At 55.3% G+C, this 24,613-nt stretch overlaps 1 protein-coding gene across 4 annotated transcripts in view; it reads right to left on the bottom strand.

Moving 5' to 3' along the window:
- The window catches only part of tnr (tenascin R (restrictin, janusin)), a 1,257,678-nt gene that overhangs the window by 939,534 nt on the left and 293,531 nt on the right, over positions 1-24,613 (bottom strand). For all 4 annotated transcript variants that reach the window (XM_085982119.1, XM_085982118.1, XM_085982121.1 and 1 more), the window contains exons 8-9: positions 5,508-5,693; positions 5,161-5,250 (exon numbers count right to left, since the gene is read on the bottom strand). In XM_085982119.1, the coding sequence (XP_085838245.1) occupies positions 5,161-5,250; positions 5,508-5,693 (276 nt within the window). The remainder of the gene's footprint in view (positions 1-5,160; positions 5,251-5,507; positions 5,694-24,613) is intronic.

Genomic DNA, 24,613 nt, shown 5'->3' on the forward strand with positions numbered 1-24,613 from the left:
ACTCAACCCCAGGACCCAACCCCTGGACCCAACCCCAGGATTCAACCCCACAAACTCAAACCCAGGACCCAACCCCCGGACCCAACCCCAGGACCCAACCCCACCAACTCAACCCCATGACCCAACCCCAGGATCCAACCCCAACAACTCAACTAATTGGACCCAACCCCAGGACCCACCTCCAGGACCCAAACCCAGGATCAAACCCCACCAACTGAACCCCAGGACCCAACCCCACCAACTCAACCCCAGGACCCAACCCCATGACCCAACCCCAGGACCCAACCCCACCAACTCAATCCCAGGACCCAACCCCACAAATTCAACCCCAGGACCCAATCCCACCAACTCAACCCCAGGACTCAACCCCAGGACACAACCCCCGGACCCAAGTCAGGATCCAACCCCACAAACTCAACTCCAGGACCCAACCACAGGGCCCAACCCCAGGACCCAACCCCACCAACTCAATCCCAGGACCCAACCCCAAGACCCAACCCCAGGACCCAACCCCAACAACCCAACCCCAGGATCCAACCCCACCAACTGAACCCCAGGACCCAATCCCACCAACTCAACCCCAGGACTCAAGCCCAGGACCCAACCCCCAGACCCAACCCCAGGATCCAACCCCACAAACTCAACCCCAGGACCCAAGCCCCGGACCCAACACCAGGATCCAACCCCACAAACTCAACCCCAGGACCCAACCCCCGGACACAACCCCAGGATCCAACCTCACAAACTCAACCCCAGGACCCAACCCCACCAACTCAACCCCAGGACCCAACCCCCAGACACAACCCCAGGATCCAACCCCACAAACTCAACCCCAGGACCCAACCCCACCAACTGAACCCCAGGACTCAATCCCACCAACTCAACCCCAGGACCCAACCCCACCAACTCAACCCTGGGACACAATCCCACCAACTCAACCCCAGGACCCAATCCCACCAACTCAACCCCAGGACCCAACCCCAGAAACTCAAGCCCAGGACCCAACCCCACCAACTCAACCCCAGGGCCCAACCCCCGGACCCAACCCCAGAATCCAACCCCACAAATTCAACCCCAGAACCCAACCCCACCAACTTAACCCCAGGACCCAACCCCACCAACCCAACCACCGGACCCAACCCCAGGAACCAACTCCACAAATTCAACCCCAGAACCCAATCCCACCAACTCAACCCCAGGACCCAACCCCACCAACTCAACCCCGGGACACAATCCCACCAACTCAACCCCAGGACCCAACCCCACCAACTCAACCCCAGGAACCAACCCCACCAACCCAACCCCAGGACCCACCCCACCAACTCAACCCCAGGACACAACCCCAGGACCCAACCCCAGGATCCAACTCCACCAACTCAACCCCATGACACAACCCCAGGATCCAACCCCACCAACCCAACCCCAGGACCCAACCCCACAAGCTCAACCCCAGGACCCAACCCCAGGACCCAACCACACCAACTCAAACCCAGGACCCAACCCGACCAACCCCAGGATCCAACCCCACCAACTGAACCCCAGGACCCAACCCCAGGACCCAACCTCACCAACCCAACCCCAGAATCCAACCCCACCAACTGATCCCCGGGACCCAGCCCTGGGTCCCAACCCCTGAATCCAACCCCCGGACCCAACACCAGGATCCAACCCCACGAACTCAACCCCAGGACCCAATCCCACCAACTCAACCCCAGGACTCAACCCCAGGACACAAACCCCGGACCCAACCCCAGGGTCCAACCCCACAAACTCAACCCCAGGACCCAAACCCTGGACCCAACCCCAGGATTCAACACCACAAACTCAAACACAGGACCCAACCCCCGGACCCAACCCCAGGACCCAACCCGACAAACTCAACCCCAGGACCAATCCCACCAACTGAACCCCGGGACCCAATCCCACCAACTCAACCCCATGACCGAAACCCATGACCCAAACCCAGGACGCAACCCCAGGACCCAACCACACTAACTCAACCCCAGGACTCAACCCCAGGACCCAACCCAACAAACTCAACCCCCGGACCCAACCCCAGGACCCAACCCCAGGACCCAACCCCACCAACTCAACCCCATGACTCAACCCCAGGACCTGACCCCAGGAACCAACTCAAACAACTCAACCCCAGGACCCAACCCCAGGACCCAACCCAACAAACTCAACCCCCGGACCCAACCCCAGGACCCAACCCCACCAACTCAACCCCATGACTCAACCCCAGGACCTGACCCCAGGAACCAACTCAAACAACTCAACCCCAGGACCCAACCCCAGGATCCAACCCCAACAACTCAACACCAGGACCCAACCCCAGGACCCAACCCCACCAACTCAACCCCAGGACCCAACCCCAGGACCCAACCCCAGGACCCAACCCCACCAACTCAACACCAGGACCCAACCCCAGGACCCAACCCCACCAACTCAACCCAAGGACCCAACCCCTTCAACTCAACCCCAGGACCCAACCCCAGGACCCAACCCCACCAACCCAACCCCAGGACCCAACCCCACCAACTCAACCCCAGGATACAACCCCAGGACCCAACCCCACCAACTCAACCCGATGACCCAACCCAAGCATCCAACCCCACCGACTCAACCACAAGACCCAACCCCAGGACCCAACCCCAGGACCCACCCCCAGGACCCAACCCCAGGATCCAACCGCAGCAACTCAACCCCAGGACCCAACCCCAGGATCCAACCCCACCAACTTAACCCCAGGACCCAACCCCCGGACCCAACCCCAGGATCCAACCCCACAAACTCAACCCCAGGACCCAATCCCACCAACTCAACCCCAGGACTCAACCCCAGGACCCAACCCACGGACCCAACCCCAGGATCCAACCCCACAAACTCAACTCCAGGACCCAACCCCAGGATCCAACCCCACAAACTCAACCCCAGGACCCAACCCCAGGACCCAACCGCAGGACCCAACCCCACCAACTGAACCCCAGGACCCAACCCCACATACTCAACCCGAGGACCCAACCCCAGGACCCAACGCCACCAACTCAACCCCAGCACCTAACCCCAGGACCCAACCGCAGGACCCAACCCCACCAACCCAAACACAGGATCCAGCCCCACCAACTGAACCCCGGGACCCAACCCCCGGACCCAACCCCACCAACTTAACCCCAGGACCCAACCCCACCAACTCAACCGCAGGACCCAACCCCAGGACCCAATCCCACCAACCCAACCCCAGGACCCAACCCCACCAAATCAACCCCAGGACACAAACCCAGGACCCAACCCCAGGACCCAACCCCACCAACTCAACCCTAGGACCCAACCCCAGGACCCACCTCCAGGACCCAAACCCAGGATCCAACACCACCAACTGAACACCAGGACCCAACCCCATGACCCAACACCACCAACTCAACCCCAGGACCCAACCCCAGGACCCAACCCCACCAACTCAACCCCAGCACCCAACCCCATGACCCAACCCCACCAACTCAATCCCAGGACCCAACCCCACAAATTCAATCCCAGGACCCAATCCCACCAACTCAAACCCAGGACTCAACCCCAGGACACAATCCCCGGACCCATCCCAGGATCCAACCCCACAAACTCAACTCCAGGACCCAACCACAGGACCCAACCCCAGGACCCAACCCCACCAACTCAACCCCAGCACCCAACCCCAGGACCCAACCCCAGGACCCAACCCCACCAACTCAACCCCAGGACCCAACCCCAGGACCCAACCCAAGGACCCAACCCCACCAACTCAACCCCAGCACCCAACCCCATGACCCAACCCCACCAACTCAATCCCAGGACCCAACACCACAAATTCAACCCCAGGACCCAATCCCACCAACTCAACCCCAACACTAACCCCAGGACCCAACCCCACCAACTGATCCCCAGGACCCAACCCCAGGACCCAACCCCACCAACCCAACCCCAGGATCCAACCCCACCAACTGAACCCCAGGACCCAATCCCACCAACTCAACCCCAGGACTCAACCCCAGGACCCAACCCCCAGACCCAACCCCAGGATCCAACCCCACAAACTCAACCCCAGGACCCAAGCCCCGGACCCAACACCAGGATCCAACCCCACAAACTCAACCCCAGGACCCAACCCCCGGACACAACCCCAGGATCCAACCCCACAAACTCAACCCCAGGACCCAACCCCACCAACTGAACCCCGGGACCCAATCCCACCAACTCAACGCCAGGACCCAATCCCACCAACTCAACCCCAGGACCCAACCCCACCAACTCAACCCCGGGACACAATCCCACCAACTCAACCCCAGGACCCAATCCCACCAACTCAACCCCAGGACCCAACCCCAGAAACTCAACCCCAGGACCCAACCCCACCAACTCAACCCCAGGACCCAACCCCCGGACCCAACCCCAGGATCCAACCCCACAAATTCAACCCCAGAAACCAACCCCACCAACTCAACCCCAGGACCCAACCCCACCAACCCAACCCCCGGACCCAACCCCAGAACCCAATCTCACCAACTCAACCCCAGGACCCAACCCCACCAACTCAACCCCGGTACACAATCCTACCAACTCAACCCCAGGACCCAATCCCACCAACTCAACCCCAGGACCAAACCCCAGAAGCTCAACCCCAGGACCCAACCCCACCAACTCAACCCCAGGACCCAACCCCCAGACCCAACCCCAGGATCCAACCCCACAAATTCAACCCCAGAACCCAACCCCACCAACTCAACCCAGGACCCAACCCCACCAACCAAACCCCCGGACCCAAACCCAGGATCCAACCCCACAAACTCAACCCCAGGACACAACCCACCAACTCAACCCCAGGAACTCAACCCCAGGCATCACGGGTCCTACATACCCCTGATTATTTCCTACCTGTCGCATCCCTGAGTACCGCATACCCTTACTATCCCTGGGTACTGCCCACGTGCACCATCCAGAGGTGTAGGCTACCGGTAGCATCTCTGTGTACAGCCTACCCATAATATCTCTTCGCACTGCCTGCCTGAATGTAATTGATTCCTTGAATACTGATACTTCTCTTGGTTAAATATTAAAACAAAATTATTTGAGTACAATACACTGAGTGGAACTGAAAGCCACAGTAAGGAGGAGTTGGGAATTTACCAGTCCTTGCGTTCATGGTGGCTGGAACACTTTGCTTAGTCTCCTTAATGGCTGATATTCCTATACCATACTCAGTACCAGGCAATAGATCTGCAGGCAAAATAAAGAGGCCAGCTAATCAGACAGCAACAACACCAATCACCATCATCATCTTCATCAACACTGTCATCGTCATCAACACCATTAGTAGCTTTATTATACCAACAACATCAGCAGCACTATCTATATCATCATCATTGCCCTTGAGGTGGGGAGTTTAGCCCTGGTATAACAGATCCGCACTCCATTCCCTGTGTTCTGTGGCCCATCAATGGGTGAATGCTAATGCCATGGAAGCTGTTACTCACCAGTCAGGGTGACCTTGCTTGTTGGCCCTGTGTTTTCGGGCACAATCAGCTCATGGTACTGGCCGCCTGCCAGTGTGCTGTAGACCACCCTGTACTTGTCTACGTCAGCTTGACTGTTGTCCCATTCCAGCCCCAGCCTGCTGTCCCCCGGGGTCACCACACGCAGGTTTCTTGGAGCGTCAATCTCTGTGGAATAAAGCACGAAGCATGGAAGTTTACAGGAAGGACCAAGATAGACAACAAGCCACCATTCACCCCAACCGCCCTCTAGCTCCTCCATATCCAGGTCTGAGATAGTGGACATACGTCCTTCAGCTGAGGGTGTGCTACCAACCTCTGCGTATTGTCTCGAGTCTCCCAAAGCCACAGCTCAGGATAGTTTTCCAGCCTGGTGCTCCGGGAGAGTCATCGCCTGCCAAGTGTGCATGTGGGAAATTCCAGAATGCACCGACTGGCTGGGAATTCAAGAGCACATGGACTGTCTGGGAATTCCAAAGCGCACAGACACTCTGGGAATTCCAGAACACATGGACGGTCTGGGAATTCCAGAATGCACGGACGGTCTGGGAATTCCTGAGCACAAAAATTGTCTGGGAATTCCAGAGTGCACAGACTGTCCGGGAATTCCAGAGTGCACGGACTGTCTGGGAATTCCAGACCACATTGACTGTCTGGAAATTCCAGAGTGCACGGACTGTGTGGTGAGTCCAGAGTGCACGGACTGTGTGGTGAGTCCAGAGTGCACAGACTGTGTGGGGACTCCAGAGTGCACAGATTGTATGGGGATTCCAGAGTGCACAGACAGTGTGGGGGTTCCAGAGTGAACAGACTATGTGGGGATTCCAAAGTGCACGGACTGTGTGGGGATTACAGAGTGCACAGACAGTGTTTGGAATCCAGAGTGCAGAGCCTGTGTGGGGATTCCAGAGTGCACAGACTGTGTGGGGATTCCAGTGTGCACAGACTGTTTGGGGATTCCACAGTAAACAGACTGTGCAGGGATTCCAGAGAGCACAGACTGTGTGGGGATTCCAGAGTGCACAGACTGCCTGGGGATTCCAGAGTGCACAGACTGCCTGGGGATTCCAGAGTGCACAGACTGTGTGGGGATTCCAGAGGGCACAGACTGCCTGGGGATTCCAGAGTGCACAGACTGTATGGGGATTCCAGTGTGCACAGACTGTGTGGGGATTCCACAGTGCACAGACTGTGTGGGGATTCCACAGTGCACAGACGGTGTGGGGATTCCAGAGTGCACAGACTGTGTGGGGATTCCAGAGGGCACAGACTGCCTGGGGATTCCAGAGTGCACAGACTGTGTGGGGATTCCAGTGAGCACAGACTGTGTGGAGATTCCAGAGTGCACAGACTGTGTGGAGATTCCAGAGTGCACAGATTGTGTGGGGATTCCAGTGAGCACAGACTGTGTGGAGATTCCAGAGTGCACAGAATGCGTGGGGATTCCAGAGTGCACAGACTGTGTGGGGTTTCCAAAGTGCACAGGCTGTGTGGGGTTTCCAAAGTGCACAGGCTGTGTGGAGATTCCAGAGTGCACAGACTGTGTGGGGATTCTAGAGTGCACGGACTGTGTGGAGATTCCAGAGTGCACAGAGTGTGTGGGGATTCTAGAGTGCACGGACTGTGTGGGGATTCCAGAGTGCACAGATTTTGTGCGTATTCCAGATTCAGAAGAAGCAGAAGAAGGAGAAGGAGAAGGTGAAGTCTGGAGGGTGAATCAGAAGAAGTAGAAGAAGGAGAAGGAGAAGGTGAAGTCAGGAGGGTGAATCAGAGGAAGCAGAAGAAGGAGAAGGAGAAGGTGAAGTCTGGAGGGTGAATCAGAATCAGTGTGGGGATTCCCAGGTGCACAGACTGTGTGGGGATACGAGAGCGCCCGGACTGTGTTTGAATTCCACAGTGCACAGACTGTGTGGGGACTCCAGAGTGCACAGATTGTGTGGGGACTCCAGAGTGCACAGATTGTGTTGGGATTCCAGAGTGCACAGACAGTGTGGGGGTTCCAGAGTGCACAGTGTGTGGGAATTCCAGAGTGCACGGACAGTGTGGGGATTCCAGAGTGCACAGTGTGTGGGAATTCCAGAGTGCACGGACAGTGTGGGGATTCCAGAGTGCACAGACTGTGTTTGGAAATCCAGAGTGCACAGACTGTGTGGGGATTCCAGAGGGCACAGACTGTGATTGGATTCCAGTGTGCACAGACTGTGTGGGGATTCCAGAGTGCACAGACTGTGTGGGGATTCAAGATGGCACAGACTGTGTTTGGATTCCAGAGTGCACAGACTGTGTGGGGATTCCAGAGTGCACAGACTGTGTGGGGATTCCAGAGGGCACAGACTGTGTTTGGATTCCAGACTGCACAGAGTGTGGGTATTCCAGAATGCACAGGCTGTGTGGGGATTCCAGAGGGCACAGACTGTGATTGGATTCCAGTGTGCACAGACTGTGTGGGGATTCCAGTGAGCACAGACTGTGTGGGGATTCCAGTGTGCACAGACTGTGTGGGGATTCCAGTGAGCACAGACTGTGTGGGGATTCCAGTGAGCACAGACTTTGTGGGGATTCCAGTGAGCACAGACTGTGTGGGGATTCCAGTGAGCACAGACTTGGTGGGGATTCCAGAGTGCACAGACTGTGTGGGGATTCCAGAGTGCACAGACTGTGTGGGGATTCCAGAGCGCACAGGCTGTGTGGAGATTCCAGAGGGCACAGACGGCATGGGGATTCCAGAGTGCACAGATTGTGTGGGGATTCCAGAGTGCACAGACTGTGTGGGGATTCCAGAGGGCACAGACTGCGTGGGGATTCCAGAATGCAAGGGCTGTGTGGAGATTCCAGAGTGCACAGACTGTGTGGGGATTCCAGAGTGCACGGATGGTGTGGGGCTTCAAGAGTGCACAGATTTTCTGGGGATTCCAGATTGAAGAGACTGTGTGGGGATTCCCGAGTGCATAGACTGTGTTTGGATCCCTGAGTGCACAGACTGTGTGGGGATTCTAGAGTGCACAGATTTTGTGCGGATTCCAGATTGCAGAGACATTGTGGGGATTCCTGAGTGCACAGACAGTGTTTGGATCCCAGAGCACACAGACTGTGTAGGGATTCCAGAGTGCACGGACTGTGTGGGGATATGAGAGCGCCCGGACTGTGTGGGGATTCCAGATGCACAGACTGTGCGGGGATTCCAGGTTGCACTGACTGTGTTTGGATTCCAGAGGGCACAGACTGTGTGGGGATTCCAGAGGGCACAGACTGTGTGGGGATTCCAGAGTGCACAGACTGTGTGGGGATTCCAGAGTGCACAGACTGTGTGGGGATTCCAGAGTGCAGAGACACTGTGGGGATTCCAGATTGCACAGACTGTGTGGGGATTCCAGAGTGCACAGACTGTGTGGGGATTCCAGAGCGCACAGACTGTGTGGGGATTCCAGAGCGCACAGACAGTGTGGGGATCCAGAGTTCACAGACTGTGTGGGAATGCCAGAGTGCACAGACTGTGTTTGGGTTACAGAGTGTACGAGCTGTGTGGGGATTCCAGAGTGCACAGACTGTGTTTGGATTCCAGGGTGCACGGGCTATGCGGGGCTTCCAGAGTGCACAGATTTTGTGCGGATTCCAGATTGCAGAGACTGTGTGGGGATTCCCGAGTGCACAGACTGTGTTTGGATCCCAGAGCACACAGACTGTGTGGGGATATGAGAGCACCCGGACTGTGTGGGGATTCCAGATGCACAGACTGTGTGGGGATTCCAAAGTGCACAGACTGTGTGGGGATTCCAGCGTGCACAGACTGTGCGGGGATTCAAGAGTGCACTGACTGTGAGGGGATTCCAGCATGAACGGGCTGTGTGGGGATTCCAGAGTGCAGAGACTGTGTTTGAATTCCAGAGTGCACAGGCTGTGTGGGGATGCCAGAGTGCAGAGGCACTGTGGGGAATCCAGTGAGCACAGAATGTGTGGGGATGGCAGAGTGCACAGACTGTGTGGGGATTCCACAGTGCCAGACTGTGTGGGGATTCCAGAGTGCACAGATTGTGTTGGGATTCCAGATTGCAGAGACTGTGTGGGGATTCCAGAGGGCACAGACTGTGATTGGATTCCAGTGTGCACAGACTGTGTGGGGATTCCAGTGAGCACAGACTGTGTGGGGATTCCAGTGTGCACAGACTGTGTGGGGATTCCAGTGAGCACAGACTGTGTGGGGATTCCAGTGAGCACAGACTTTGTGGGGATTCCAGTGAGCACAGACTGTGTGGGGATTCCAGTGAGCACAGACTTGGTGGGGATTCCAGAGTGCACAGACTGTGTGGGGATTCCAGAGTGCACAGACTGTGTGGGGATTCCAGAGCGCACAGGCTGTGTGGAGATTCCAGAGGGCACAGACGGCATGGGGATTCCAGAGTGCACAGATTGTGTGGGGATTCCAGAGTGCACAGACTGTGTGGGGATTCCAGAGGGCACAGACTGCGTGGGGATTCCAGAATGCAAGGGCTGTGTGGAGATTCCAGAGTGCACAGACTGTGTGGGGATTCCAGAGTGCACGGATGGTGTGGGGCTTCAAGAGTGCACAGATTTTCTGGGGATTCCAGATTGAAGAGACTGTGTGGGGATTCCCGAGTGCATAGACTGTGTTTGGATCCCTGAGTGCACAGACTGTGTGGGGATTCTAGAGTGCACAGATTTTGTGCGGATTCCAGATTGCAGAGACATTGTGGGGATTCCTGAGTGCACAGACAGTGTTTGGATCCCAGAGCACACAGACTGTGTAGGGATTCCAGAGTGCACGGACTGTGTGGGGATATGAGAGCGCCCGGACTGTGTGGGGATTCCAGATGCACAGACTGTGCGGGGATTCCAGGTTGCACTGACTGTGTTTGGATTCCAGAGGGCACAGACTGTGTGGGGATTCCAGAGGGCACAGACTGTGTGGGGATTCCAGAGTGCACAGACTGTGTGGGGATTCCAGAGTGCACAGACTGTGTGGGGATTCCAGAGTGCAGAGACACTGTGGGGATTCCAGATTGCACAGACTGTGTGGGGATTCCAGAGTGCACAGACTGTGTGGGGATTCCAGAGCGCACAGACTGTGTGGGGATTCCAGAGCGCATAGACAGTGTGGGGATCCAGAGTTCACAGACTGTGTGGGAATGCCAGAGTGCACAGACTGTGTTTGGGTTACAGAGTGTACGAGCTGTGTGGGGATTCCAGAGTGCACAGACTGTGTTTGGATTCCAGGGTGCACGGGCTATGCGGGGCTTCCAGAGTGCACAGATTTTGTGCGGATTCCAGATTGCAGAGACTGTGTGGGGATTCCCGAGTGCACAGACTGTGTTTGGATCCCAGAGCACACAGACTGTGTGGGGATATGAGAGCACCCGGACTGTGTGGGGATTCCAGATGCACAGACTGTGTGGGGATTCCAAAGTGCACAGACTGTGTGGGGATTCCAGCGTGCACAGACTGTGCGGGGATTCAAGAGTGCACTGACTGTGAGGGGATTCCAGCATGAACGGGCTGTGTGGGGATTCCAGAGTGCAGAGACTGTGTTTGAATTCCAGAGTGCACAGGCTGTGTGGGGATGCCAGAGTGCAGAGGCACTGTGGGGAATCCAGTGAGCACAGAATGTGTGGGGATGGCAGAGTGCACAGACTGTGTGGGGATTCCACAGTGCCAGACTGTGTGGGGATTCCAGAGTGCACAGATTGTGTTGGGATTCCAGATTGCAGAGACTGTGTGGGGATTCCTGAGTGCACAGACTGTGTTTGGATCCCAGACCACACAGACTGTGTGGGGATTCCCGAGTGCACAGACAGTGTGGGGATTCCAGAGTGCACAGACTGTGTGGGGATACCAGAGTGCAGAGACACTGTGGGGAATCCAGAGTGCACAGACTGTGGGGATTCCAGAGTGCACAGTGTGTGGGGATTCCAGAGTGCAGAGACACTGTGGGGAATCCAGAGTGCACAGACTGTGGGGAATCCAGTGTGCACAGACTGTGGGGAATCCAGTGTGCACAGACTGTGTGGGTATTCCAGAGTAAACAAACTTTGCAGGGTTTCCAGATTGCACAGATTGTGTGGGGATTCCAGAGTGCACACACAGTGTGGGGATTCCTGAGTGCACAGATGGTGTGGGGATTCCAGATTGCACAGACTGTGTGGGGATTCCAGAGGGCACAGACTGTGTGGGGATTCCAGGGCACACAGATGGTGTGGGGATTCAAGATTGCACAGACTGTGTGGGGATTCCAGAGGGCACAGACTGTGTGGGGATTCCAGAGCACACAGACAGTGTGGGGATTACAGAGTGCACAGACTGTGTGGGGATACCAGAGTGCACAGACTGTGTGGGGATTCCAGAGTGCACAGACTGTGTGGAGATTCCAGAGTGCACGGACTGTGTGGGGATTCCAGAGTGCACAGACGGTGTGGGGATTACAGAGTGCACAGACTGTGTGGGGATTCCAGAATGCACGGGCTGTGTGGGGATTTCAGTGTGAACAGATTGTGTGGGGATTCCAGAGCGCACGGGCTGTGTGGCGTTCCCAGAGTGCACAGACTGTGTGGGGATTCCAGAATGTACAGACTGTGTGGGGATTCCAGAGGGCACAGACTGTGATTGGATTCCAGTGTGCACAGACTGTGTTTGGATCCCAGAGCACACAGACTGTTTGGGGATTCCAGAGTGCACGGACTGTGTGACGATACCAGAGTGCACATACTGTGTAGGGATTCCAGCGTGCACAGACTATGTGGGGATTCCAGATTGCACAGAATGTGTGGGAAATCCAGAGTGCACAGATTGTGTTTGGATCACAGAGCACATAGACTGTGTGGGGATTCCAGAGTGCACAGACTGTGTGGAGATTCCAGAGTGCAAAGGCTGTGTCTGGATTCCAGAGTGCACGGACTGTATGGGGATTCCAGAGGGCACAGACTGTGTGGGGATTCCAGAGGGCACAGACTGTGTGGGGATTCCAGAGGGCACAGACTGTTTGGGGATTCCAGAGGGCACAGACTGTGTGGAGATTCCAGAGTGCAAAGGCTGTGTCTGGATTCCAGATTGCACGGACTGTCTGGAGATTCCAGAGGGCACAGACTGTGTGGGGATTCCAGAGGGCACAGATTGTGTGGGGATTCCAGAGTGCACAGAATGTGTGGGGATTCCAGAGGGCAGAGACTGTGTGGAGATTCCAGGGTGCACAGTCTTTGTGGAGATTCCAGAGTGCACGGACTGTGTGGAGCTTCCAGAGTGCACAGACTTTGTGGGCATTCCAGAGTGCACAGGCTTTGTTAGAATTCCAAAGTGCACAGACTGTCTTGGAATTCCAGAGGGCAAAGACTGTGTGGGGATTCCAGAGGGCACAGACTGTGTGGGGATTCCAGAGGGCACAGAATGTGTGGGGATTCCAGAGGGCACGGACTGTATGAGGATTCCAGAGGGCACAGACTGTGTGGGGATTCCAGAGGGCACAGACTGTGTGGGGATTCCAGAGTGCACAGAATGTGTGGGGATTCCAGAGTGCACAGATTGTGTGGTGAATCCAGAGTGTATAGACTGTGTTTGAATCCCAGAGTGCACAGAATGCGTGGGGATTCCAGAGTGCACAGTCTTTGTGGGGATTCCAGAGTGCACAGACTGTGTGGGGATACCAGAGTGCACAGACTGTGTGGGGATTCCAGAGTGCACAGACTGTGTGGGGATTCCAGAATGCACAGGCTGTGTGGGGATTTCAGTGTGAACAGATTGTGTGGGGATTCCAGAGCGCACGGGCTGTGTGGCGATCCCAGAGTGCACAGACTGTGTGGGGATTCCAGAATGTACAGACTGTGTGGGGATTCCACAGTGCACAGACGGTGTGGGGAATCCGGTGTTCCCAGAGTGTGTGGGGATTCCAGAGTGCACTGACTGTGTGGGGATTCCAGATTGCACAGATTGTGTGGGGATTACAGAGCACATAGACTGTGTGGGGATTCCAGAGTGCACAGACTGTGTGGGGATTCCAGAGTGCACTGAATGTGTGGGGATTCCAGAGGGCACAGACTGTGTGGAGATTCCAGAGTGCAAAGGCTGTGTCTGGATTCCAGAGTGCACGGACTGTATGGGGATTCCAGAGGGCACAGACTGTGTGGGGATTCCAGAGGGCACAGACTGTGTGGGGATTCCAGAGGGCACAGACTGTTTGGGGATTCCAGAGGGCACAGACTGTGTGGAGATTCCAGAGTGCAAAGGCTGTGTCTGGATTCCAGATTGCACGGACTGTCTGGAGATTCCAGAGGGCACAGACTGTGTGGGGATTCCAGAGGGCACAGATTGTGTGGGGATTCCAGAGTGCACAGAATGTGTGGGGATTCCAGAGGGCAGAGACTGTGTGGAGATTCCAGGGTGCACAGTCTTTGTGGAGATTCCAGAGTGCACGGACTGTGTGGAGCTTCCAGAGTGCACAGACTTTGTGGGCATTCCAGAGTGCACAGGCTTTGTTAGAATTCCAAAGTGCACAGACTGTCTTGGAATTCCAGAGGGCAAAGACTGTGTGGGGATTCCAGAGGGCACAGACTGTGTGGGGATTCCAGAGGGCACAGAATGTGTGGGGATTCCAGAGGGCACGGACTGTATGAGGATTCCAGAGGGCACAGACTGTGTGGGGATTCCAGAGGGCACAGACTGTGTGGGGATTCCAGAGTGCACAGAATGTGTGGGGATTCCAGAGTGCACAGATTGTGTGGTGAATCCAGAGTGTACAGACTGTGTTTGAATCCCAGAGTGCACAGAATGCGTGGGGATTCCAGAGTGCACAGTCTTTGTGGGGATTCCAGAGTGCACAGACTGTGTGGGGATACCAGAGTGCACAGACTGTGTGGGGATTCCAGAGTGCACAGACTGTGTGGGGATTCCAGAATGCACGGGCTGTGTGGGGATTTCAGTGTGAACAGATTGTGTGGGGATTCCAGAGCGCACGGGCTGTGTGGCGATCCCAGAGTGCACAGACTGTGTGGGGATTCCAGAATGTACAGACTGTGTGGGGATTCCACAGTGCACAGACGGTGTGGGGAATCCGGTGTTCCCAGAGTGTGTGGGGATTCCAGAGTGCACTGACTGTGTGGGGATTCCAGATTGCACAGATTGTGTGGGGATTCCAGAGTGCACAGACTGTGTGGGGATTCCTGAGTGCACAGACTGTGTGGGGATACCAGAGTGCACAGGCTGTATTGGGAGTCCAGGGTGCACAGACTCTGTGGGCATTCCAGAGCGCACAGACGGTGTGGGGATTACAGAGCACACAGAATGGGTGGGGATTCCAGAGTGCACAGTGTGTGGGAATACCAGAGTGCACGGACTGTGTGGGGATTCCAGAGTGCACAGACTGTCTGGGGATTCCAGACTGCACAGACTGTGTGAGGACTCAAGTGCGCACAGACAGTGTTTGGAAATCCAGAGTTCACAGACTGTGTGGGGATGCCAGAGTGCACAGACTGTGTTTGGGTTACAGAGTGTATGAGCTGTGTGGGGATTCCAGAGTTCACAGGCTGTGTGGGGATTCCAGAGTGCACAGACTGTGTTTGGATTCCAGATTAAACAGACTGTGTTTGGATTGCAAAATACACAGACTGTGTGGGGATTCCAGAGTGCACAGACTGTGTGGGGATTCCAGAGTGCACAGACAGTGTGGGGATTCCAGAGTGCACAGACTGTGTGGGGATACCAGAGTGCACAGAATGTGTGGGGATTGCAGTGTGCACAATGTGTGTGGGGATTCCACAGTGTACAGACTGTGTGGAGCTTCCAGAGTGCACAGACTTTGTGGGGATTCCAGATTGCACAGACTGTGTGGGATACCAGAGGGCACAGGCTTTGTTAGAATTCCAAAGTGCAGAGGCTGTGTGGAGATTCCAGAGTGCATGGGCTGTGTGGGGATTCAAGAGTGCACAGACGGTGTCTAGATTACAGAGTGCACGGACTGTGTGACGATACCAGAGTGCACATACTGTGTAGGGATTCCAGCGTGCACAGACTATGTGGGGATTCCAGATTGCACAGAATGTGTGGGAAATCCAGAGTGCACAGATTGTGTTTGGATCACAGAGCACACAGACTGTGTGGGGATTCCAGAGTGCACAGACTGTGTGGGGATTCCAGAGTGCACTGAATGTGTGGGGATTCCAGAGTGCACAGTTTGTGTTTGGATCCCAGAGCCACAGAATGCGTAGGGACTCCAGAGTGCACAGTTTGTGTTTGGATCCCAGAGCACACAGACTGTGTGGGGCTACCAGAGTGCACAGACTGTATTGGGTGATTGCGAGTTCAGGCTTCACAGACTGTGCGGGGATTCCAGAGCGCACAGACTGTGTTTGGATCCCAGAGCGCACAGAATGCGTAGGGATTCCAGAGTGCACAGTTTTTGTTTGGATCCCAGAGCGCGCAGACAGTGTGGGGATTACAGGGTGCACAGACTGTGTGGGGCTACCAGAGTGCACAGACTGTATTGGGTGATTGCGAGTTCAGGGTTCACAGACTGTGCGGGGATTCCAGAGCGCACAGACTGTGTTTGGATCCCAGAGCGCACAGAATGCGTAGGGATTCCAGAGTGCACAGTTTTTGTTTGGATCCCAGAGCGCGCAGACAGTGTGGGGATTACAGGGTGCACAGACTGTGTGGGGCTACCAGAGTGCACAGGCTGTATTGGGTGATTGCGAGTTCAGGGTTCACAGACTGTGCGGGGATTCCAGAGCGCACAGACTGTGTTTGGATCCCAGAGCGCACAGAATGCGTAGGGATTCCAGAGTGCACAGTTTTTGTTTGGATCCCAGAGCGCGCAGACAGTGTGGGGATTACAGGGTGCACAGACTGTGTGGGGCTACCAGAGTGCACAGACTGTATTGGGTGATTGCGAGTTCAGGGTTCACAGACTGTGCGGGGATTCCAGAGCGCACAGACTGTGTTTGGATCCCAGAGCGCACAGAATGCGTAGGGATTCCAGAGTGCACAGTTTTTGTTTGGATCCCAGAGCGCGCAGACAGTGTGGGGATTACAGGGTGCACAGACTGTGTGGGGCTACCAGAGTGCACAGACTGTATTGGGTGATTGCAAGTTCAGGGTTCACAGACTGTGTTTGGATCCCAGAGCGCACACACTTTGTGGGGATTCCAGAGTGCACGGACTGTGTGGGAATTCCAGAGTGCACAGGCTTTGTTCGAATTCCAAAGTGCAGAGGCTGTGTGGGGATTCCAGAGTGCATGGGCTGTGTGGGGATTTCTGAGTGCACAGGCTGTGTGGGGATTCCAGAGTGCACGGAATGTATTGGGATCCCAGAGCGCATAGACAGTGTGGGGATTACAGGGTGCACAGACTATGTGGGGCTACCAGAGTGCACAGACTGTATTGGGTGATTGCGATTTCAGGGTTTACAGACTGTGCAGGGATTCCTGAGTGCACAGACTGTGTTTGGGTTACAGAGTGCACCGGCTGTGTGGGGATTGCAGAGTGCACAGACTGTGTGCGGATTCCAGAGTGCACAGACAGTGTGGGGATTCCAGAGGGCACAGACTGTGTCGGGATTCCAGAGGGCACGGACTGTATGAGGATTCCAGAGGGCACAGACTGTGTGGGGATTCCAGAGGGCACAGACTGTGTGGGGATTCCAGAGTGCACAGAATGTGTGGGGATTCCAGAGTGCACAGATTGTGTGGTGAATCCAGAGTGTACAGACTGTGTTTGAATCCCAGAGTGCACAGAATGCGTGGGGATTCCAGAGTGCACAGTCTTTGTGGGGATTCCAGAGTGCACAGACTGTGTGGAGATTCCAGAGTGCACGGACTGTGTGGGGATTCCAGAGTGCACAGACGGTGTGGGGATTACAGAGTGCACAGACTGTGTGGGGATTCCAGAATGCACGGGCTGTGTGGGGATTTCAGTGTGAACAGATTGTGTGGGGATTCCAGAGCGCACGGGCTGTGTGGCGATCCCAGAGTGCACAGACTGTGTGGGGACTCCAGAATGTACAGACTGTGTGGGGATTCCAGAGGGCACAGACTGTGATTGGATTCCAGTGTGCACAGACTGTGTTTGGATCCCAGAGCACACAGACTGTTTGGGGATTCCAGAGTTCATGGACTGTGTGGGGATACGAGAGTGCACAGACTGTGTGGGGATTCCACAGTGCACAGACGGTGTGGGGAATCCGGTGTTCCCAGAGTGTGTGGGGATTCCAGAGTGCACTGACTGTGTGGGGATTCCAGATTGCACAGATTGTGTGGGGATTCCAGAGTGCACAGACTGTGTGGGGATTCCTGAGTGCACAGACTGTGTGGGGATACCAGAGTGCACAGGCTGTATTGGGAGTCCAGGGTGCACAGACTCTGTGGGCATTCCAGAGCGCACAGACGGTGTGGAGATTACAGAGCACACAGAATGGGTGGGGATTCCAGAGTGCACAGTGTGTGGGAATAGCAGAGTGCACGGACTGTGTGGGGATTCCAGAGTGCACAGACTGTCTGGGGATTCCAGACTGCACAGACTGTGTGAGGACTCAAGTGCGCACAGACAGTGTTTGGAAATCCAGAGTTCACAGACTGTGTGGGGATGCCAGAGTGCACAGACTGTGTTTGGGTTACAGAGTGTATGAGCTGTGTGGGGATTCCAGAGTTCACAGGCTGTGTGGGGATTCCAGAGTGCACAGACTGTGTTTGGATTCCAGATTAAACAGACTGTGTTTGGATTGCAAAATACACAGACTGTGTGGGGATTCCAGAGTGCACAGACTGTGTGGGGATTCCAGAGTGCACAGACAGTGTGGGGATTCCAGAGTGCACAGACTGTGTGGGGATACCAGAGTGCACAGAATGTGTGGGGATTGCAGTGTGCACAATTTGTGTGGGGATTCCACAGTGTACAGACTGTGTGGAGCTTCCAGAGTGCACAGACGTTGTGGGGATTCCAGATTGCACAGACTGTGTGGGATACCAGAGGGCACAGGCTTTGTTAGAATTCCAAAGTGCAGAGGCTGTGTGGAGATTCCAGAGTGCATGGGCTGTGTGGGGATTCAAGAGTGCACAGACTGTGTCTAGATTACAGAGTGCACGGACTGTGTGACGATACCAGAGTGCACATACTGTGTAGGGATTCCAGCATGCACAGACTATGTGGGGATTCCAGATTGCACAGAATGTGTGGGAAATCCAGAGTGCACAGATTGTGTTTGGATCACAGAGCACACAGACTGTGTGGGGATTCCAGAGTGCACAGACTGTGTGGGGATTCCAGAGTGCACTGAATGTGTGGGGATTCCAGAGTGCACAGTTTGTGTTTGGATCCCAGAGCCACAGAATGCGTAGGGACTCCAGAGTGCACAGTTTGTGTTTGGATCCCAGAGCACACAGACTGTGTGTGGCTACCAGAGTGCACAGACTGTATTGGGTGATTGCGAGTTCAGGGTTCACAGACTGTGCAGGGATTCCAGAGCGCACAGACTGTGTTTGGATCCCAGAGCGCACAGAATGCGTAGGGATTCCAGAGTGCACAGTTTTTGTTTGGATCCCAGAGCGCGCAGACAGTGTGGGGATTACAGGGTGCACAGACTGTGTGGGGCTACCAGAGTGCACAGACTGTATTGGGTGATTGCGAATTCAGGGTTCACAGACTGTGTGGGGATTCCAGAGCGCACAGACTGTGTTTGGATCCCAGAGCGCACAGAATGCGTAGGGATTCCAGAGTGCACAGTTTTTGTTTGGATCCCAGAACGCGCAGACAGTGTGGGGATTACAGGGTGCACAGACTGTGTGGGGCTACCAGAGTGCACAGACTGTATTGGGTGATTGCAAGTTCAGGGTTCACAGACTGTGCGGGGATTCCAGAGCGCACAGACTGTGTTTGGATCCCAGAGCGCACACACTTTGTGGGGATTCCAGAGTGCACGGACTGTGTGGGAATTCCAGAGTGCACAGGCTTTGTTAGAATTCCAAAGTGCAGAGGCTGTGTGGAGATTCCAGAGTGCATGGGCTGTGTAGGGATTTCTGAGTGCACAGGCTGTGTGGGGATTCCAGAGTGCACGGAATGTATTGGGATCCCAGAGCGCATAGACAGTGTGGGGATTACAGGGTGCACAGACTATGTGGGGCTACCAGAGTGCACAGACTGTATTGGGTGATTGCAATTTCAGGGTTTACAGACTGTGCAGGGATTCCTGAGTGCACAGACTGTGTTTGGGTTACCGAGTGCACCGGCTGTGTGGGGATTCCAGAGTGCACAGACTGTGTGGGGATTCCAGAGTGCACAGACAGTGTGGGGATTCCAGAGTGCACAGAATGTGTGGGGATTCCAGAGGGCACAGACTGTGTTGGGATTCCAGAGGGCACAGACTGTGTGGGGATTCCAGAGGGCACAGACTGTGTGGGGATTCCAGAGGGCACAGACTGTGTTGGGATTCCAGAGGGCACAGACTGTGTGGGGATTCCAGAGGGCACAGCATGTGTGGGGATTCCAGAGGGCACAGAATGTGTGGGGATTCCAGAGTGCACAGACTGTGTTTGAATCCCAGAGTGCACAGAATGCGTGGGGATTCCAGAGTGCACAGTCTTTGTGGGGATTCCAGAGTGCACAGACTGTGGGGGTTCCAGAGTGCACGGGCTGTGTGGGGATCCCAGGGTGCACAGACTGTGTGGGGATGCCACAGTGAACAGACTATGTAGGAATTCCAGAGTGAACAGACTATGTAGGGATTCCAGAGTGCACAGACTGCGTGGGGATCCCAGAGTGCACGGACTGTGTGGGGATTACATAGTGCACAGACTGTGTGAGGATTCCAGTGTGCACAGACTAAGTGGGGATTGCAAGCGCACAGAATGCGTGGGGATTCCAGAGTGCACAGTCTTTGTGGGGATTCCAGAGTGCACGGACTGTGTGGCGATTCCAGAGTGCACAGAATGTGTGGGAATTCCAGTGTGCACAGATAGTGTGGGGACTCCAGAGTGCACAGACTACCTGGGGATTCCAGAGTGCATGGGCTGTGTGGGGATCCCAGAGTGCACAGACTGCGCGGGGATTCCAGAGTGCACAGAATGTGTGGGGATTCCAGATTGCACAGACAGTGTGGGGATTCCAGAGCGCAAAGAATGCGTGGGGATTCCAGAGTGCACGGACTGTGTGGAGCTTCCAGAGGGCACAGACTGTGTGGGGATTCCAGAGGGCACAGACTGTGTGGGGATTCCAGAGGGCACAGACTGTGTGGGGATTCCAGAGGGCACAGACTGTGTGGGGTTCCAGAGGGCACAGACTGTGTGGAGCTTCCAGAGTGCACAGACTGTGTGGGGATTCCAGAGTGCACAGACTGTGTGGGGATTCCAGAGTGCACAGACTGTGTGGGGATTCCAGAGGGCACAGACTGTGTGGGGATTCCAGAGGGCACAGACTGTGTGGGGATTCCAGAGGGCACAGACTGTGTGGGGTTCCAGAGGGCACAGACTGTGTGGGGTTCCAGAGTGCACGGACTGTGTGGGGTTCCAGAGGGCACAGAATGTGTGGGGATTCCAGAGGGCACAGAATGTGTGGGGATTCCAGAGTGCACGGACTGTGTGGGGTTCCAGAGGGCACAGAATGTGTGGGGATTCCAGAGTGCACAGAATGTGTGGGGATTCCAGAGTGCACGGACTGTGTGGAGCTTCCAGAGTGCACAGACTGTGTGGGGATTCCAGAGTGCACAGACTGTGTGGGGATTCCAGAGGGCACAGACTATGTGGGGTTCCAGAGGGCACAGACTGTGTGGGGATTCCAGAGGGAACAGAATGTGTGGGGATTCCAGAGTGCACAGACTATGTGGGGTTCCAGAGGGCACAGACTATGTGGGGTTCCAGAGGGCACAGACTGTGTGGGGATTCCAGAGGGAACAGAATGTGTGGGGATTCCAGAGGGCACAGACTGTGTGGAGATTCCAGCGTGCAAAGGCTGTGTCTGGATTCCAGAGTGCACGGACTGTCTGGAGATTCCAGAGGGCACAGACTGTGCGGGGATTCCAGAGGGCACAGATTGTGTGGGGATTCCAGAGTGCACAGAATGTGTGGGGATTCCAGAGGGCACAGATTGTGTGGGGATTCCAGAGTGCACAGAATGTGTGGGAATTCCAGAGGGCAGAGACTGTGTGGAGATTCCAGAGTGCACAGTCTTTGTGGAGATTCCAGAGTGCACGGACTGTGTGGAGCTTCCAGAGTGCACAGACTTTGTGGGGATTCCAGAGTGCACAGGCTTTGTTAGAATTCCAAAGTGCACAGACTGTCTGGAAATTCCAGAGGGCAAAGACTGTGTGGGGATTCCAGAGGGCACAGACTGTGTGGGGATTCCAGAGGGCACAGAATGTGTGGGGATTCCAGAGGGCACGGACTGTATGAGGATTCCAGAGGGCACAGACTGTGTGGGGATTCCAGAGGGCACAGGCTGTGTGGGGATTCCAGAGTGCACAGACTGTGTTTGGATTCCAGATTAAACAGACTGTGTTTGGATTGCAAAATACACAGACTGTGTGGGGATTCCAGAGGGCACAGAATGTGTGGGGATTCCAGAGGGCACGGACTGTATGAGGATTCCAGAGGGCACAGACTGTGTGGGGATTCCAGAGTGCACAGACAGTGTGGGGATTCCAGAGTGCACAGACTGTGTGGGGATACCAAAGTGCACAGAATGTGTGGGGATTGCAGTGTGCACAATTTGTGTGGGGATTCCACAGTGTACAGACTGTGTGGAGCTTCCAGAGTGCACAGACTTTGTGGGGATTCCGGATTGCACAGACTGTGTGGGATACCAGAGGGCACAGGCTTTGTTAGAATTCCAAAGTGCAGAGGCTGTGTGGAGATTCCAGAGTGCATGGGCTGTGTGACGATACCAGAGTGCACATACTGTGTAGGGATTCCAGTGTGCACAGACTATGTGGGGATTCCAGATTGCATAGAATGTGTGGGAAATCCAGAGTGCACAGATTGTGTTTGGATCACAGAGCACACAGACTGTGTGGGGATTCCAGAGTGCACTGAATGTGTGGGGATTCCAGAGTGCACAGTTTGTGTTTGGATCCCAGAGCCACAGAATGCGTAGGGACTCCAGAGTGCACAGTTTGTGTTTGGATCCCAGAGCACACAGACTGTGTGTGGCTACCAGAGTGCACAGACTGTATTGGGTGATTGCGAGTTCAGGGTTCACAGACTGTGCAGGGATTCCAGAGCGCACAGACTGTGTTTGGATCCCAGAGCGCACAGAATGCGTAGGGATTCCAGAGTGCACAGTTTTTGTTTGGATCCCAGAGCGCGCAGACAGTGTGGGGATTACAGGGTGCACAGACTGTGTGGGGCTACCAGAGTGCACAGACTGTATTGGGTGATTGCGAGTTCAGGGTTCACAGACTGTGTGGGGATTCCAGAGTGCACAGACTGTGTTTGGATCCCAGAGCGCACAGAAGGCGTAGGGATTCCAGAGTGCACAGTTTTTGTTTGGATCCCAGAGCGCGCAGACAGTGTGGGGATTACAGGGTGCACAGACTGTGTGGGGCTACCAGAGTGCACAGACTGTATTGGGTGATTGCAAGTTCAGGGTTCACAGACTGTGCGGGGATTCCAGAGCGCACAGACTGTGTTTGGATCCCAGAGCGCACACACTTTGTGGGGATTCCAGAGTGCACGGACTGTGTGGGAATTCCAGAGTGCACAGGCTTTGTTAGAATTCCAAAGTGCAGAGGCTGTGTGGAGATTCCAGAGTGCATGGGCTGTGTAGGGATTTCTGAGTGCACAGGCTGTGTGGGGATTCCAGAGTGCACGGAATGTATTGGGATCCCAGAGCGCATAGACAGTGTGGGGATTACAGGGTGCACAGACTATGTGGGGCTACCAGAGTGCACAGACTGTATTGGGTGATTGCAATTTCAGAGTTTACAGACTGTGCAGGGATTCCTGAGTGCACAGACTGTGTTTGGGTTACAGAGTGCACCGGCTGTGTGGGGATTCCAGAGTGCACAGACTGTGTGGGGATTCCAGAGTGCACAGACAGTGTGGGGATTCCAGAGTGCACAGAATGTGTGGGGATTGCAGAGGGCACAGACTGTGTTGGGATTCCAGAGGGCACAGACTGTGTGGGGATTCCAGAGGGCACAGACTGTGTGGGGATTCCAGAGGGCACAGACTGTGTTGGGATTCCAGAGGGCACAGACTGTGTGGGGATTCCAGAGGGCACAGCATGTGTGGGGATTCCAGAGGGCACAGAATGTGTGGGGATTCCAGAGTGCACAGACTGTGTTTGAATCCCAGAGTGCACAGAATGCGTGGGGATTCCAGAGTGCACAGTCTTTGTGGGGATTCCAGAGTGCACAGACTGTGGGGGTTCCAGAGTGCACGGGCTGTGTGGGGATCCCAGGGTGCACAGACTGTGTGGGGATGCCACAGTGAACAGACTATGTAGGAATTCCAGAGTGAACAGACTATGTAGGGATTCCAGAGTGCACAGACTGCGTGGGGATCCCAGAGTGCACGGACTGTGTGGGGATTACATAGTGCACAGACTGTGTGAGGATTCCAGTGTGCACAGACTAAGTGGGGATTGCAAGCGCACAGAATGCGTGGGGATTCCAGAGTGCACAGTCTTTGTGGGGATTCCAGAGTGCACGGACTGTGTGGCGATTCCAGAGTGCACAGAATGTGTGGGAATTCCAGTGTGCACAGATAGTGTGGGGACTCCAGAGTGCACAGACTACCTGGGGATTCCAGAGTGCATGGGCTGTGTGGGGATCCCAGAGTGCACAGACTGCGCGGGGATTCCTGAGTGCACAGACAGTGTGGCGATTCCAGAGTGCACAGAATGTGTGCGGATTCCAGATTGCACAGACTGTGTTTGGATCCCAGAGCGCAAAGAATGCGTGGGGATTCCAGAGTGCACGGACTGTGTGGAGCTTCCAGAGTGCACAGACTGTGTGGGGATTCCAGAGGGCACAGACTGTGTGGGGTTCCAGAGGGCACAGACTGTGTGGGGATTCCAGAGGGCACAGAATGTGTGGGGATTCCAGAGTGCACGGACTGTGTGGGGTTCCAGAGGGCACAGACTGTGTGGGGATTCCAGAGGGCACA

The sequence above is a fragment of the Somniosus microcephalus genome, chromosome 3 (genome assembly GCF_052327205.1).
Source record: "Somniosus microcephalus isolate GS21.2 chromosome 3, FLI_Smic_1.0, whole genome shotgun sequence".
Classification (NCBI taxonomy): Eukaryota; Metazoa; Chordata; class Chondrichthyes; order Squaliformes; family Somniosidae; genus Somniosus; species Somniosus microcephalus.